This window comes from Rana temporaria, chromosome 8 (genome assembly GCF_905171775.1).
Source record: "Rana temporaria chromosome 8, aRanTem1.1, whole genome shotgun sequence".
Taxonomy (NCBI): domain Eukaryota; kingdom Metazoa; phylum Chordata; class Amphibia; order Anura; family Ranidae; genus Rana; species Rana temporaria.
Genome location: NC_053496.1, coordinates 10635515 through 10654240, shown reverse-complemented (window position 1 = coordinate 10654240; position 18726 = coordinate 10635515). Strand labels below are relative to the sequence as shown.

Below are 18726 nucleotides of genomic sequence, written 5' to 3'. Positions count from 1 at the left end.
CATTCACACATTCGTACTTTCGTAAATGCTTTAATTCGCACATTCACACATTCGTACATTCGTAAATGCTTAAATTTGTACATTCATAAAGTCGTAAATTTGTAAATTCGTAAATTAGTAAATTCCGAAATTCGGAAATTCAGAAATCAGAAATAATAATTAACTAATAATAACTTAACTATTACTAACTATTAAATTATAGGCATTGGAATTTCCTTTCAAATTTGGCTGTTAGTGAACGTAACAAATACAAATTTATCCAAAGTTACCAATTATTTTCAGAAATAACGAATGCCGTAATTAGTAATAATAAATAACAATAATAATACTAAAAACTTTTCATTATTATTTATTATTAATCTGTTCCGTTCCATTTGTTTAGATGCGGCATTTGTTATTTTAGGTAATTCGTAACTTCGGATAAATTTGTTTTCTTTATGTTCACTAATAGCCAAATTTGAAAGGAAATTACAATACCTATAATTTAATAGTTAGTATTTCCGATTTTCGAATTTTCAGGTTTTAGAATTACCAAATTTACGAATGTACGAATTTACGAATGTATGAATTTACGAATGTACGAATTTACGAATTGCGATCATAACGAATGACCCGAAAAAAAAACCAAATGAAACAAAAATTAACACATTTTTTGGCAGTGCACATGTCTAACGCTGAAGAGAGTAAAGCTTTAACCACTTAAGGACCCCTTCACGACGATATACGTCGGCAGAATGATACGGCTGGGCACATCAAAGTACCTGTATGTTGCCCTTTAAGCCCAGCCGTGGGGTCGCGCGGGCGCGTGCACGCGACCCGGTCCGAAGCTCCGTGACCGCGGGACTCGCGGACCCGATCGCCGATGGAGTCCCGCGATCGGTCCCCTGAGCGGAAGAACGGGGAGAGCTGTGTGTAAACACAGCTTCCCCGTTCTTCACTGTGGCGCCGTCATAGATCGTGTGTTCCCTTATATAGGGAATCACAATCGATGACGTCATACCTACAGCCACACCCCCCTACAGTTAGAAACACAGATGAGGTCACACTTAACCCCATCAGCGCCCCCTTGTGGTTAACTCCCAAACTGCAATTGTCATTTTCACAATAAACAATGCATTTTAAATGCATTTTTTGCTGTGAAAATTACAATGGTCCCAAAAATGTGTCAAAATTGTCCGAAGTGTCCGCCATAATGTCGCAGTCATGAAAAAAAATCGCTGATCGCCGCCATTAGTAGTTAAAAAAATAAAAAATAAAAATGCAATAAAACTATCCCCTATTTTGTAAACGCTAAAAATTATGCGCAAACCAACCTATAAACGCTTATTGCGATTTTTTTTACTAAAAATAGGTAGAAGAATACGTATCAGCCTAAACTGAGGAAAAAAAATATTTTTTTATATATTTTTGGGGGATATTTATTATAGCAAAATGTAAAAAATATTGCATTTTTTTCGAAATTGTCGCTTTATTTTTGTTTAAAGCGCAAGAAATAAAAAACGCAGAGGTGATCAAATACCACCAAAAGAAAGCTCTATTTGTGGGAAAAAAAGGACACCAATTTTGTTTGGAAGCCACGTCGCACGACCGCGCAATTGTCAGTTAAAGCGACGCAGTGCCGGATCGCAAAAACTGGCCGGGTCCTTTAGCTGCCTAAAGGTCCGGGTCTAAAGTGGTTAAATATGGCAATTATCTGCCTCCTAAGACGTTTCTGAACTGAACATACCAAGCTTTTTAAATCTTTCATCATAAAGAATATTTTTCATCTCTTCTAATAATTAAAAACTCCCAGAACTGCCCCCCCCCCCCCCCCCCCCCTCCCCTAGATGTGGCCTTACAAGTGATTTATGAGGAGACAAAACTGGATTACACATTTTTTAATCTTCCTTTTTATACATCTTCTGAGATTTTGTTTACTGCGAAGTATTGGGTTTCAGCTGCTGCTTGGCTTTCAGTGGTGCTGCTGAGCGTTAACAAACACTCCCCATCCTTCTTTAGAGTTCTGTTTATTTATTTCACCAATTTATATCGTACTATCATATTAGAACTTAATAATGTATGGAAAACTTTCACAACAGATCCTGCCCGGAAGGAGCTGACAATCGAATGCCCTGTACACACGATCGGAAATTCCGACAGCAAAAGTCAGATGTGAGCTTTTGAACGGAAATTCCGACCGTGTGTAGGCTCCATCGGACGTTTGGTGTCAGAATTTCCGTCAACAAATGATTGAGAGCTGGTTCTCAAATTTTCAGGCGGAAAAAATTCCTATTGGAAAATCCGATTGCCTCTAGAAATTCTGACACGCAAAATTTCGACGCATGCTCGAAAACAATTTGAGGCATGCTCGGAAGCATTGAACTTCATTTCCTCGGCTTGTCGTAGTGTTGTTTGTCTTGACGGTCGAAATTTTTGAGAACTTTTGTGTGACCGTGTGTATGCAAGAGAAGCTTGAGCGGAATTCCATCAGAGAAAACATCCAAGGTTTTTCCGACAGACAATCCCATTATGGCCCTACCACAAACTTAACATTTTAGCATAAGTGAAGCCAAAATCCAGGGAACCTTTAAATAATCTTATAAATCATTATAGATGACATAGATCCCTATTACTGAGTTTCTATACAAAGTAATAACTTTATATGTAGTTACGATCCGTGTTTTACATGACATGTTAACATTCCCGTATAGAAAGTTGGCTGGATCAAATGTTTCTCGGTAGAATTGAATGTTCCTCCATAGGTGTCTTTGTTTCTCTGCAGCCTTGAATAAACTAATTTATGGCACTTCTGGGAATCACGCTGTATCTGGTCTGCAAACATATATTCTGAAAGAAAAATACACAGAAAGGCTGAATCTGGCAGCGAGTCTATGTTGTGTCACACGGACTGGATTTTCCATGTTCGGCCTCTTATCAGGAGGAGTTCTTCTGTGACCTTCACCTTCATCTCCCTGACAGAACTTGAATGGAGTCCAGTCTGCTGTGCCAGGCATTGCATTTGGTGTAACATTGAATTATATCCACTACATGCTTCTGTCATCTCCTCCATGTGGTGACCGTGTCTTTATTAGATGCATAGGGACGTTTTTATAAAGCTGTGAATTTTACATTCACCCAACATTCACTGTAGAAGAATCAGTCACTGTCATGACTGCTGAGAAGCTTAGGGTTATATTAACTTCTACTTATTTAAACCATAACAACACCTTGCGACCCCCAAAAAATTACACATAGACCATTTTAAGTTGGAAGTAGGGCAAGGCCACAGCTTTATTGAACATCGGTATAACAACCTTCAAAATTTGAATTACAATGCCGGTCACGGTTATACCGTGAGCATCTATAAACAAACCGCGTAGTCTAAGGCCGGGTACTCACGAGCAAACATGTACGGTGAAACCGGTCCGTCGCACCGTTTTCACCGTACATGCCTGCCAGAGGGCTTCTGTACGATGGCTGTACTAACCATCGTACAGAAGTCCGCGCGTAAACACTACGCGGGGCGTGTCCGCGTCGTCGCCGCGACGATGACGCGGCAACGTGGTCGGGCCTGCCATTTAAAGGCTTCCACGCATGCGTCGAAGTCATTCGACGCATGCGAGGGACGGCGGGCGCTCGGACATGTACGGTAGGTCTGTACTGACGACCGTACATGTCCGAGCGGGCAGGATTCCAGCGGACGGTTTTAAAACACGTCCAGGAATATTTGCCTGCTGGGAAAAGGCCCGGCGGGCAAATGTTTGCTGGAATTCGGCCCGCTCGCGCCTACACACGACCGAATATGTATGCTGAAACTGGCCCGCGGACCAGTTTCAGCATACATGTTTGGTCGTGTGTACGGGGCCTAAGAGGCCTGTCTCCACCATCAGTGCGAGACAGGCATTAAACTGATCCCGTAATTCAACTTGAGGGTTTAGCCCATAAAGTAATAGCTGGCAAGGTAAAACTGCCAAGGAAGCTGTGACGAAACGCACAATGGGCAGGTGGGTGGTCAACTCTTGTGACGTCAGATTCTCCTGGGAGTAGTGGGATGTGCCCCTGCATAGCTTTTTCAGTCTCAGGCTCCACCCCGTCACCTCATGCTATTGCAGCCAATCCCAACGTAGCCACTCCGACTCCCTGATTAGGGGCCTTCATTTAAAACACAATTTACGTGGCCTCCATGACTCTTTCCTGGTTTCCCTCCTACCCGTCCAAGTGCTCCTTTAGTGTAGTTTATAACTCCGTCTGCTCCTCTCCACTTCCTCTTCCCATTGGGATCTCTCAAGGCTCTGTCCTCAGACACCTACTATTCTCTGCCTTTACCGCCTCCCTGGGTCAGTTGAAGGCCCCCCATGGCTTTCAATACCATCTCTAATACAACCTATCTCTGTGTTCCTCAGCTCACCCCTTCAGTCTCCTCACACATCACTAACCTACTAACTGACACATCAGTCTCGATGGCACACTACTTAAACTCATTTTTTCATACTGAGCTCATAATATTTCCCCCCCTCTCTGTGCCCCATCCCTCAACTTCACCATCAAGATCTGTAACATAACTTTAGTTGCTCCCCTCATGCCAGGGTGCTAAGTATAATCCTGGACTCTGACCTCTCCTTCCAAATAGGCCACTGTCCTGATCTTGCCACCTTTACCTCTGTACCATTTCCGAAATTCACCCTCTCTGAATCAATAACACCATTAAGCTTCTAACTTACTCCCTTGTTATCTTTCGCTTCGTCTATGGCAACTCACTTTTCCTTGGCTAACCTCTACACAGACTATACCCCCCTTCAGTTTATAATGAATGCTGCTGCCAGACTCATCTACTTTACCAATAACTCAGTGTCCTCCACCCCTGTCTGCCAATCCCTCCCCTTGGCTTCCATTTAGTGTCCTCCACCCCTCTCTGCCAAGCCCTCCACTGGCTTCCATTCAATGTCCTCCATCCCTCTCTACCAATCCCTCCACTGGCCTCCATTCAGTGTCCTCCACCTCTCTGCCAATCCTTCCACTGGCTACCACTCAGTGTCCTCCACCCCTCTTTGCCAATTTCTCAACTGACCTCCATTAAGTGTCCTCCACCTTTCTCCACCAAATCCTCCACTGGCCTCCATTCAGTGTTATCCAGATCTCTCTGCCAATCCCTCTACTGGCCTCCATTCAGTGTCCTCCACCCCTCTCTGACAATCCATCCACTGGCCTCCATTCAGTGTCCTCTGCCCTTCTCTGACAATCCCTCCACTGGCCTCCATTCGGTGTCCTCTATCCCTTTCTGCCAATCCCTTCAGTGGCCTCCATTTAATGTCCTCCATCCCTCTTTGCCAATCCCTCCACTGGCATCTATTCAGTGTCCTCTAACACTCTCTGCCAATCCTTCCACTGGCTTCCATTCAATGTCCTCCACCCCTCTTTGCCAATCCCTCCACTGACCTTCATTAAGTGGCCTCCACCTATATCCACCAATCCATCCACAGGCCTCCATTCAGTGTTCTCCAACCCCCTCTGCCAATCCTTCCACTGGTTTCCATTCAATGTCCTCCACTCCTGAGCACCTATCAAATAACAATATACAAAGCCATACACAACTCTGCCCTGAGCTACATTACCAACTATATAATATAACCCAACCCTTCCTCTCTGCTCCTCCCAAGACCCCCTTCTCTCTAGTTCCCTAATCACCGGCTCCCATGTTCGCCTCCAGGGCTTCCTGAGAACCTCTCCCATTCTCTGGAACCCCTAAACCCAGTCTGTCCAAAGGCTCGATGACTAAGCTTTGGGAGTGGAGTAAACATGTTAGGGGGCAGTGTCAGTGGCAGGATAATGCACCATGCAAATATGGTTCAAGAATGGTTTGAGGAACACAACCAGTACATGTACCACCTAACTAAACATTGTTTGTGACCAAGTACACCCCTTTGTGGAAATGCTATTCCCTGATGGCAGTGGCAGGATAATGCACCATGCAAATATGGTTCAAGAATGGTTTGAGGAACACAACCAGTTTGAGGTGTTGACCTGGCCTCTTTATTCTCCAGATCTTAATCCAAATGAGCATCTGACGACTTGGTGCCAGATACCACAGCTTACCTTCAGACGCCATGGTGCATGGTCGTATGGTCATGGCTGACCTGTGTATGCCCCTGATGATGGAGATGTGTTCAGGACATGGAGATTTGGAGACTACTTTAACACAAAAGAATGGCTGTTAATTTCTTTATTAGCTCCCTTTATTTATTTCATGTTTATTGTAGGACAATACTGGAAAGAAATACAGAACTTAGCTGTAGAAGGCACACTTCCTGCACAGCTCACTCTATTTTAGCAGATATGAATTTTAAGGACATCCTACAGATGATTGATTTCTATCTTGTAGCATCGAAATGTTGAAAGAAATTGTCTTGGAACATGAGATTCCGAAGAGATTCTTCCATTTCCTTCTGCTGAGAATTCGAATGAAAGTGAAGAAGTGTTACATCCACGTCCGTAGATAAGACGTGTCCCAGCAAAGTGCAGAAACAGCTGAAATGGATGTTTCCGAGAGTCCATCAGAGAGGAGCCCATATAGAATGATGGGGGGAGGTTGTATATTATTATATCATGGACACCGGAGAGCGGAGAGGAGTCCACATAGAATAATGGGGGAGGTTATATCATGGACACCGGAGAGCAGAGAGGAGCCCACATAGAATGATGGGGGGGAGGTTATATTATGGACACTGGAGAGCGGAGAGAAGCCCACGTAGAATGATGGGGGAGGTTATATATTATTATATCATAGACAGCAGTGAAATCTATCATTACCATGTACAGGACATGCTGTTTAATGGCTCTCAGTCTTATCACTATTTGGCCGTAATGTAATGAATTGCTCAGGAATTGGTAAATCGCACTTTGCTGTCACATGTTCCTTCTTCTATTGAATCAGCAGCTGTTCCCCACTCAGCAAGCTTATATAGCAACGACTGTGCTTGGTCCCATGGGCCCCAGAAAGGTTTGCACCTGGAAGGAGCGCTAAGTCCAGCTGCAGGCTTGCTGTGAGAGCTCGCTGTGTTCTCTGGACTCTCCCATTGTCTGTTACAATAGACTGAATCCTTCTCCGATAACGTAACACCACAGCGGCTCACTCATTGCACATTTTTTTATTTTTTACTGTAAATTGTAAAGTCATTTGGTGTCATTTCTTGAAGTTGTTGTATTTCATACACAGAATTTCAAATTCTTCCACTAATGGTCATCTGTAGATCAGGGAATGTGATCAGATCTTGGCTTATACCAGACCTACTCTCCTCCTCCGTGAAAGTACAAGCATTACAGAAATCTGAATACCTTCAAACCATTACTGCTTGCCTCCTCCAATACGCGCTTCCAACCTCACCACCATCTTCAAAGACGTCACCATCCTTGGCCAGCTTCTTCTTCCCCGTGTTGTGTCTTGGCCCACAGATGATGTAGGTGCTAGATCTTGCACATATGCAGTCAGAGTTTTTTTCTCCGAGATCTTGTGAAGTTTTATGAAATCTTATTGGTAGACTACCAGGAAAAACAAAATGCTGAGTCCGGTGTGGTTGTACGGTGAGTTTGGTTAGTGCAGATCAGACTGGGGTTCTTAGTCACCCATGTGCCCCTAATAGACACAGGGTGACTTTCACATACAGTATGAGGGGCCGGAGGATCTGGACAATGAGTTTCCAGAGCTCTCTAAAGTGAGACGGGTTCCACAAGCCCTCCGCCCAAAGTGACTCCGGTCACAAATAACATTATCTTTGATTATAAGGGGGCTGTACCAAAAGTAATGCAGAAGTGGGCAGAACTTTTTTTATTAACTTACATAGGTCATTCAAATGTCATATGTTGGTAGAGTAACTCTTCCTCTATGGAAACTCTTTAGCCTTGTACACACGACTGGGATTCCCGGTGGTATAAGTTCCGCCGGGAATCCCAAATAGAAAAATGCTGAGTCCGGTGTGGTTGTACGGTGAGTTTGGTTAGTGCAGATCAGACTGGGTTCTCAGTCATCCTGTACTCCTAATAGACACAGGATGACTTTCACATAGGAGGGGCCAGTGGATCTGGAAAAGGAGTTTCCAGAGCTCTCTAAAGTGAGATAGGTTCCACAAGCCCTCCGCCCAAAGTGACTCCGGTCACAAATAACATTATCTTTGATTATAAGAGGGCTGTACCAAAAGTAATGCAGAAGTGGGCAGAACTTTTTTTATTAACTTACATAGGTCATTCAAATGTCATATGTTGGTAGAGTAACTCTTCCCCTATGGAAAATCTTTAGCCCTGTACACATGACCCTGATTCACAGCGATATAAAGTCCGCCTGGAATCCCGACTGGAAAACCCGAGAACCTGCTCGGTAAGTTTCCCCATGTACACACGGCCGGGTTTCCCGTCTGGAAAACTGCGGGGAGAGCTTTAGCCGGGAATCCCGGCTGTGTGTATGCTCCCTCGCAGTGTTTCCCCATAGGAAACCTGACGGGTTTAAAACCGCCGGGAATCCCGGCGGGAAAATTGAGAGCAGGTTCTCTATTTTCCCGCCAGGATTCTCGGCAGTTTTCCCGACAGGAAACATACACACGGCCGGTTTTCCCGGCCAAAAGCTCTCCTGGCAGTTTTCCTGGCAGGAAAACCGGTCGTGTGTACGAGGCTTTGCTCTATAGTAACTCTTCTTCTTCATCGGAGGTAAATAATGGACTCCAAGTAGAAACAATGTGCCATCATTGAGTTTTTTTTACGAAGGAGGGGTGCAGGCGTCCAACATTGATGGTCTCCCACTGTGTGGTTTGTCTTCAATGCTGGTTTTTAAACTTTTTTCATCCATCTGTGCATATTGCTCTTCTCAATGGTGTCATCTCGGTAAACATTCTGTGGCCTTCTGTGGATGCTGGACAACCTGCACCCCAAGAACTCTTGACAGCACGTTGCTTCTGCTTGGAATCCATTATTAAAGTGGTTGTAAACCCTTTACAACCACTTTATGCTACAGGTAAGCCTATATTAAGGCTTACCTGTAGTTACCCAGGATATCTCCTAAACCCTGCAGGTTTAGGAGATATCCTGGGTAACTACAGGTAAGCCTTAATATAGGCTTACCTGTAGCATAAAGTATATCTCCTGTTCCCCTGCATGTGCCGATGTCATCGGCACATGCGCACTGGGGCAAACTGAAGCAATGTCACCTATGTGCCAAGTGCAGTCTGAGTGACGTCATTGCGGCTCCGGCCAATCACAGTGCCGAAGCCACGATACCCTGAAGTAACCCCCCGGAGTGATGTCGGCTGCCGGAGGGGGGGACAAGGACTATTGAGGGGGCTTTGATCTAAGGTAAGTAATTCATAATGAGCTAGTATGCTATGCGCAATTGTCAGTTAACCTGCATATTGGTCCGGGTCTTAAGTCGTTAAGGGGGTGTGGCAGAAGTTGTGTCCTATGCCTACATACTTTTGCTAATGGTTGTCTCTCGTTCCCATCTCAGAAATTTGGGAGGTATGGATAAAGTTAATTATTTGATAGTAATGTAATATAAGTTGGGTCTCATGCTTCCAATGTGTCTAAAAGTATTTGGATATTCAGGACCTTCATATAGCTTCTATGGATATAAAAGGGATGGACCTACCTGTAGATTATAAATCACCTTTAGTAGTTTGACACTAGTCAAGGATTACATATGGTCTGCCATAGGAAGGCCTTCTCTTTATTTTGCGGTATCTTTGGTGGAATTTTCTGCTTTAGTATTGACGGATCATTTTGTTTGACAGAGCAGAGAGAACACGAATGTCCGGCTTTTTCCTGTTCACACAAATCAGGAATACAAGGTATAGGGGCGCCATGACTGCGGGTTTATTCCTCGGGGCGCGATGCCGGGGCTACATGATCCAGACGGAAGAATTATAAACAGATTTCCGTTCCAATCCTGGAAACCTCACAAGAGCTGAAAATTAGGCCCCAAATTCCTGTTCACATCTACGAATTTGTTCTAATCAGAGGTTGAGCTTCTGAAAGGTATCCAATGGTTTTAATGGCTGAAAAATAATGAGCAGATTCAGAGGATTTCAAAAGTTTTGGAAAGAAAAAAATAAACTGGCAAGAAAAAAAGGTAATATTGCATTTGGGATTTCTCTCCTTCCGCTCGGCCTTTGTGCCGGCTGTGCTCACATTGAAGTGTTTTGTTCTACATAGACACCGTGCAAATACTATGAAGTCATCGGTTAGTTTTGGTGGAAGGATGGTGTCGGACTTTGTGTGTTGATATGTTACTGGACAACCTTACTGAAATATAAATGTCTGGAAAGGGTTGGTGATTGTGAATCGTCATATGTCATGAAGAATCGAATAGTGCTCAGCACTGTCTACATGTTGTGATTCTGAACTGCTCTTCAATTTTTAAATCAAGAACAGCAAAAGATATAGAACCAAATGTGTGAACTTCATCTGAGACACATTACACTTTAACTGAACGTTTCAGAAATATAAGCCTGATTTATTGGGATTTCATCTGTTAAAGTGTCATTTATGCCAAACAACTGCCATTTTTCATCCTTTGTGGCATCTCAGTGTGATTGTTCTCCTGCAGTCTCTTTGCAGCCACTTCCTGTCTGTATGCACTCCAGTAGTGGCTCCATGGCATTTCTCAGGATGGGTTTCCTGATGGTGACCACAGTGGACCATGTCTGTGTTCTTTGTGTTGAAGTGCCCACTTGGAATCTCTACTACAGCCATTCTCAACCAGGGTTTCATGGAAGCCTGAGGTTTCGCCAGAGGTTGTTAGGGGATCCACGAGCTGTGGGTGATTGACCTCCCATTTGATAGTACCTATGGGTTCCTGAGGTTCCTCCAGAGGTTGCTAGGGGACCTGTGAGCTGTGGGTGATTGACCTCCCATTTGATTGTGCCTGCAGGTTCTTGAGGTTCCTCTGGAATGTTGCTATGGGATCCATGAGCTGTGGGTGATTTACATCCGATTCGATAATGCCTGCAGGTTCCTGAGGTTCCTCCAGAGGTTGCTAGAGGATCCATGAGCTGTTTGTGATTGACCTCCCATTTTATAGTGCCTTAAGGTTCATGAGGTTCCTCCGGAGGTTTCTAGGGGATAGATGAACTGTGAGTGGTTGACCTCCCATTTGATGGTGCCTGCAGGTTCCTGAGGTTCCTCCAGAGGTTGCTATGGGATCCATGGAGCTGTGGGTGATTGGCCTACCATTTGATAGTGCCTGCATGTTCCTCCAGATGTTACTAGGGAATACATGAGCTGTGGGTGATTGACCTCCCATTAGATAGTGCCTGCAGGTTCCTGAGGTTCCTCCCGAGTTTCTAGCGGATCCATGAGCTGTGGGTGGTTGACCTCCCATTTGATGGTGCCTGCAGGTTCCTGTGGTTCCTCCAGAGGTTGCTAGGGAATCTATGAGCTGTTCCTGATTGACCTCCCATTTGATAGTGCCTGCAGGTTCCTGAGGTTCTTTCAGGGGTTGCTAGGGATCTATGAGCTGTGGGTGGTTGACCTCCCATTTGATGGTGCCTGCAGTTCCTGAGGTTCCTCCGGAGGTTTCTAGGGGATAGATGAACTGTGAGTGGTTGACCCCCCATTTGATGGTGCCTGCAGGTTCCTCCAGAGGTTGCAAGGGGATCCATGCGCTGTGGGTGATTGACCTCCAATTTGATGGTGCCTGCAGGTTCCTGAGGTTCCCCCAGAGGATGCTATGGGATCCATGAGCTGTGGGTGAGTGACCTCCCATTTTATAGTGCCTGCAGGTTCATGAGGTTCCTCTAGAGGTTATAAGGGAATCCATGAGCTGTGGGTGATTGACCTCCCATTTGATGGTGCCTGCAGGTTCCTGAGGTTCTTCCAGGGGTTGCTAGGGGATCTATGAGCTGTGGGTGGTTGACCTCCCATTTGATGGTGCATGCAGTTCCTCAGGTTCCTCCAGAGGTTGTAAGGGGATCCATGAGTTGTAGGTGGTTGACCTCCCATTTGCTGGTGCCTGCATAGTTTCAGTACCAGTGACACTTGGCAAAGCCAGTAGCATGACACCAGTGATCTTTTTAGCTGTCTGCAGGGTGGCATTCTGACTACCACTATAAGGGGGACATTCTTTCTATTGGCCACCGATGTAAGGAAATGTTTTGCCGTTGTCTGCAAAATTATTTTAGGGGTTCCTCTGGGGTAATAAAGTTGAGAAAGCGCCACCATAAACAACAAAGAGTCACACGTGACCTTTGGGCCGCAGGTTGGGTGTCGGGGACTTCCATTGTTTTTATGTGCCTGGTTGGCTGTGGTCAGCCGAAGCTTTCCTCTAATATGTTTTCATCCGTTGTCTGTCCAATTTCATTTTAGTGAATTTTCCCAGATTTAGAGGCTGTGCATGCCGAGTATTAGTCTTTCCGTGAACACCTCATTCCAGCTTCTGGGGTCCCGTGTTTTCCAGGCCGTCTTCTTCATGAAGCTCTGTGAATGCTCACAGTAGTAAAATCGTGTTTTTACACTTCTGGGAAACACAAACTAGGCAGCAATACTTCAAGATGGCAGATTTCAGGAGAGGTCCAGGGAAAATATTATTCCAGTTATAAAATCCGCACACAGCAGAGCTGCCTGCAATCTACAACTGGTATTGTTATTAGCGGTGGAGGGTTGTGCACATTTCCTCCATGGGCTCACTCATATTTCTATCTGTGGTCGTCCACCAGCATCGAATATTGAGGCTTCTGGCTCCAATCTAGACTCTACCCACCAACACAGACTGACGTTACCATAGACGAGACTCTGCAACTACTGAAAACGTTTTGTCGCTGACTCCATTCCTGTCACTAAAATCTGCTTATCTTTGCAGTCACAATATCGAGGCGCGTGTGGGAAAAGCTGTAGACTTTGTGAAAACCCGACTTCTGGATTCTCTGGCAGAACAGATCCGCAAAATCCATACCGTAAGTTTCTCTTGTTAATAAATCTAATTCCTGACAATTACTGAAGAAGAATTTCTAGGCATGTTATACATAGTTCCTTCCTTCCAACTTGGACCAATGTATCTATGTATGTATATGACATTATTACTAGGGATGAGCCGAATACCCCCCGGTTCGGTTCACAGCAGAACATGCGAACAGGCAAAAAATTAGTTTGAACACACAAACAGCCTTAAAGTCTATGGGCCAGATTCACATAGAGATACGACGGTGTATCTCCTGATACGCCGTCGTATCTCTGAGTTAGGCCGGTCGTATCTATGGACCTGATTCATAGAATCAGTTACGCATAGATATGCCTAAGATCCGACAGGTGTAACTGTGTTACACCGTCGGATCTTAACTGCAATTTAAAAATGGCCGCTGGGGGCGTTCTCGCTGATTTACGGTGAGAATATGTAAATCAGCGAGATACGCCAATTCACGAACGTACGTGGGCCCGACGCAGTGTTTTTACGACGTTTACATAAGGGTTTTCCCGGCGCATAGTTACCCCTGCTTCTATGAGGCGCAGCCAATGTTAAGTATGGCCGTCGTTCCCGCGTCGATTTTTTTTTTTTTTACGTCGTTTGCGTACGTCGATTCACAAAACCGCTCGTCGGGAAAATCATTGGGAGCAATGCACGCCGGGAAAATTCGCGGACGGCGCATGCGCATTTAAATCGGCACGGGGACGCGCCGAAATTAAATACTACACTCCCCCTAGCCGCGGAATTTGAATTTCCCAGGGGGATTTACGATCCACCGCCGCAAGTTTTGAGGTAAGTGTTTTGTGAATCACCCACTTGCCTCAAAAACTTGCGGCAGCGGATCTTAAATCAGATAGATTACGTGGATCTAAAGATCCGCTGATCTATCTGAATCTGGCCCTATGGGACGCGAATGTAAAAAACTCAAAAGTGCTAATTTTAAAGGTTAATATGCAAGTTGTTGTCATAAAAAATGGAAGGATGAGGTAAGTGAAGGAGGACTGCACTAAGGTAAAGGAAGCTATTTTTTTTTTAACCTTTACAACCCCTTTAAGCGGTCTGCTGGGGCTGGAGGGCTCCACCATAAACACCAAAGAGCCACACGTGACCGTCGGGCCGCAGGTTGGGTTCCGGGGATTTCCATTGTTTTTGTGAGCAATAATCCTCATCGGGTGACATTCATTTCAATTGAGAATCATTGCATTGAGAATCTCTCCTCTGCTGATGTTTAAGTTTTTCTGCATCTACTCACTGCATGTTCTTTGCGCTCTTATTAGAACCAGTCGTCCTCCTGAATGTTGGGTCTTTGCTCTTCCACAGAAGTGTGTATGTTCTCTCCACAGGTGGTCAATATGCACACCCCAGGGAAGAAGGTATGGCTCGGAGGAATCAGCGCTCCGTGGTCCAGAGGCACAAACAATTTATCAGATACATATGCGGCTGGATTCCTGTGAGTACATACGCCCCGTTATTCTTCTCTCTGAATGTACAAACATTTTCTTGGCGGCACTTTAAATATTTCTTCTCTTCGAGGAGACGGAGTCTAAGAATGGGGAAGTCTTAAATCCCACAACTGGTGTTGACAATTAGCAATTAAAGCTGATTTAGATGTTTAATTACACGCACCCCTTTCACCGGCTACTAAAAGTGTCACACGCTCGTTCACCGACCACTAAAAATGTCAGTCGGGTAGAATCTGTATTGTTCGTTCTTCCGCGCACATGGTTTCAGTGTTCCTACAGAACTAAAGCGAGAATAATGTGAATAGAGAGAACCACACACAGGATGAGGAACAAGGCGAAAGAAACAAGTGAGCCACAGCTAGAAGACAACCAGTAAATGTATAAGGCCCTGTACAGACGACCGGATCGATCCGCTGAAAACGGTACGCTGGACCGTATTTAGCGGATAGATCCGCTGCGACCGCTGCCGGATTTCTGTCTGATGGTTGTACACACCATCAGACAGAAATCCACGCGTAAACAATACGCGGGGCGTGGCCGCCCCGTCGCCGCGACGATGACGCGGCGACGTGGGCGGCCCTGGAAGTTCAAAGCTTCCACGCATGCGTCGAATCAGTACGACGCATGCGAGGGATGGCGGTCGGTCGGACGTGTCCGGTGAGTCTGTACAGACGACCGAATACGTCCGACGGACAGGTTTCCAGCGGACAGATTTCTTAGCATGCTAAGAAATTTTTATCCGCTGGAAACTGTCCGATCCGCGGGAAAATTGTCCCCTCGGGCCTACACACGACCGGATCTGTCCGCTGGAACTGGTCCGGCGGACCAGTTTCAGCGGATCGATCCAGTCGTGTGTACAGGGCCTGACCGTTTATGAGCGGCGAGTAGTTTGGGTAATGAGAGCGATGGACAGGGCTTTTTTTCAGCTGGAACTTGGTGGAACTCAGTGGGCGTCCGCAGGTAGGGGCAAGGGGGGGAAAGTGCCCCCCCCCCTGGAATCAGGGATCAGCAAGGTGTCCGCCATAGGCGTGCGCACGGGTTGTGCCCAGGCACGCACAACCTAATCACCCGAGCGGGTGACGGGCACTGGAACGCTCTTTATGTACCAGCACTTGGCACAGGAAGTAAGATTGCACTGTGAGCGGCAGCCAGCAGGGTTTTCATCGTCCGATGTTAAGACAGCGCTGGTCTCTAGTATCAGGAGCCAGCACATACAAAACTGTTCCTGCTCTCCCAGCTCTGCCTATACCACAGAGGAGGGGCGGGTTATCCACAGCCCCTCAAGCCTGCAGTGTGCATCAACAGGAGCCTGACCTGCCACTGTAAATTATAGACAATTCTCTTGTGTGGGGAGAAGAGAGCTCTGTGGGGGGATTGGGTAGGCATACTGGCATAGAACACGCCTGGAATCTGCACCCTGTACATGGCACACTCCTGGATTCTGCGATTCTGCACCCTGTACATAGCACACGCTGGGATTCTGCACCCTGGACATAGCCAGGGCTGGACTTATCATTGAGTGGAAGGTGAGTGGATAGTCCAGAGAGAAGAGTGATCATAAATGAAAGCTGAGGAGAATGTCCAGAAAGGAGAGGAGGGGAGGAAGGGCATAGATGGAAAAGAATGCAAATGTCCAGAGAGAAGAACTTGCATAGAGGGGAAGCATAGGCATGCGCAAGGGTTGTGCCAGGTGTACAATAGGAGAGGTAACTGTCAGCGCAGATACAAAGTACATATATGGGTAGGAGTATGGTGATTAGTCCATTGGAAATAGTAGTAACAGGCATTTCAATGGTTAAAAATGCAGGTGATGTGGCTGTTCAATGGCGGCTGCTGTCCTCAGAGAGCTGACTCTGTGGTAAACAAAAAAGGGGTAGAGAAAGGAAGCGCCACCTAAGTGCAGTATTAAAGAGGTTCTTTTAATGACACATTGTAAAAAACACACTTACAAGAAGGTAAGGAAAGAAGGCTCATCTGTAACATCCTGTAGTCCTCGTCCGGGATCCATGGGCTGCTTTAGAAGTGAAGAAAGCAGATTGTGTGGAGTCTTCAGGCCTGTCCTGTGGCCTTCAGGATGTAGTCTGTTCCAGCCTCACAGGTCACGTGACAGGTCACGTGATTACTTCCCAGGAACACTTCCGGGAGGAGGGTCAAACAGGGAGAACAAAGGCTGATTGGGCTACGCGCTCGGAGCCACTGCTCCTTCTATTGGCCTGATGGTGAGCTATAGAGGCTGGTGCTTTTATGCTTATGTCGGTGCAGTGGGACTACAGGTCCCAGCGTGGCCCAAGATAGCAGCAAACTAACAAATAAATATGATGGCATAAGTAGAAAAGCTGGATAAAATACTATAAAAGACGTGTAGAAAAAAAAAAAAACATGTATATAAAAACTGGGGTGTATAAGAACCAGGATAATTAAACATATGTATGTCATAAAACTATAGAGAATATATACATATATATATACATATACACAATACATAAAACATGGGGCCAACAGAGAATATATGTAAAATGAATATATATATATATATATATATATATATATATATATATATATATATATATATATATATATATATATAAACATTAAGTATATATTAAAAATGCAAAAAATAAATAAATAAAATAAAAAAAGAATAAAAACATGTTTGTATGGATTATTAGAAGGTACCTATTCAAGAATATATATATATATATATATATATATATATTTTTTTTTTATAACACATGGGGAGGATGCTCAAAAGCCTACAGCACCTGGTATTCCCAGGCGGTCTCCCATCCAGGTACTAACCAGAGCTGACCCTGCTTAGCTTTCAAGATCAGGTGCTTTCAGGGTGATGTAGCCATGGGTGATCACGTACCCAATTAATACATGATTAAGATCAGCTAGAAAACGGACAAAATATCACTATAATTGGGTAACACCAAAGGATTATAAAATATAGGCAAAATTAGTTAAAAGAAGAAATGCTAAAACCGTAGTTGTAATTATTACAGCTAATTATTATGATACTTACTATGGTATCAAATCGGACAGAGGAACTCAGTACAGGTAAGGGACATGGGGTAATTAGGTGATTTGCCACACATAGATATACATATATATATATATATATATATATATATATATATATATATATATATACATATATATACACATAAACAATACACTACGCTGTGCAAGGGATACACATAGTGGGTGTGCATATGCATGCACGTGTACACATATAGGTATGCATCTAAATGTGTAGAAGAGGCGCGATAGATGCACACTTACATACACAAAATACACACATTAGCATATAAGGGAAGGAAGGAGGGTAAGACATATCTACACAAAATAAAAATTGAGTTCACAACAATGTGTGAACCTCAATCTCCTCGTTCAACCCCCCAGGGGCAAGAGTGCACAGGGAATATATCCAATAAGTTTCTTGCTGACACAGGCGTTTGTACCGTTCAGCGGCAGTGTAGATGGCAGGGATGGACTCAACCACCCACACCTTGAGACCAGCTGTAGATTGGTCATGGTGGGTGAGGAAGTGCTTAGGAACACTGTGGTGGTCACGGCCCTTTTCGATAAAACGCCTGTGCTCGCCGAAACGCGCCCTAAGTGCCCTAATTGTCCTGCCGACATAAAAGAGCCCGCATGGACAGGTGAGGCAGTACACAACAAACTCTGTAGAACAATTATAAAATTCCTTAAGGGTATAACTTTTTTTTGCCTGGGCACACCCTAATTCTGGAGTTGGCAACCCATCAATTGTTGGCAGGTACTTGCTGACCCCAGAACCTGGACAGGATAGGCGGCTGGAGTGGAAATTAATGAACCGATCTGTATTTTTGGTATAGTAGGCTTCTCCTCCTCTTCCTATCACCGATATTCAGCTTCCACAGGAGGAAAATAAATGGGATTGGCACCAATGTATGCCACCCCTTCTTGTTCCATTTTCTTTTCTTTCTGCTGCCCATGTCCCCCTGTGTGCTCACCTGCTCCCCCCATTGTTTTAGGATGACCGGCAAGGGGTGTCAAACTCAATTTCATCGTGGGCCGCATTGGCATTGTGATTGCCCTTAAAAGGGCCGGTTGTATCTGTAAGATTAGATGTCCAGCGCATCCCCTCCCCTTGCATTAGATGTCAAGAGCCACCCCACCATCAGGAGTTGTGTCCACCCCTCTCCCTTACATCACAGTGCACCCCCCTTACCTTATGCTGCTGCTGGGAAGAAGCTGGATGCATTGCTTGAAAGCAGAAAGTAAGGGTCTGGAGGAGGACCAGAGGAGGGCTGGAGCTCACTGTCAGCTGCAGAAGAGGTGCGAGGGCCACATGAAATGGCC

General features: G+C 45.1%; 1 protein-coding gene across 1 annotated transcript in view; it reads left to right on the top strand.

The window, feature by feature from the left end:
• Window positions 1-18726, top strand: part of HPSE2 (heparanase 2 (inactive)) — a 320113-nt gene that overhangs the window by 229692 nt on the left and 71695 nt on the right. The window contains exons 7-8 of the mRNA XM_040361286.1: window positions 12815-12908; window positions 14260-14366. Coding sequence (XP_040217220.1) covers window positions 12815-12908; window positions 14260-14366 — 201 coding nt within the window. The remainder of the gene's footprint in view (window positions 1-12814; window positions 12909-14259; window positions 14367-18726) is intronic.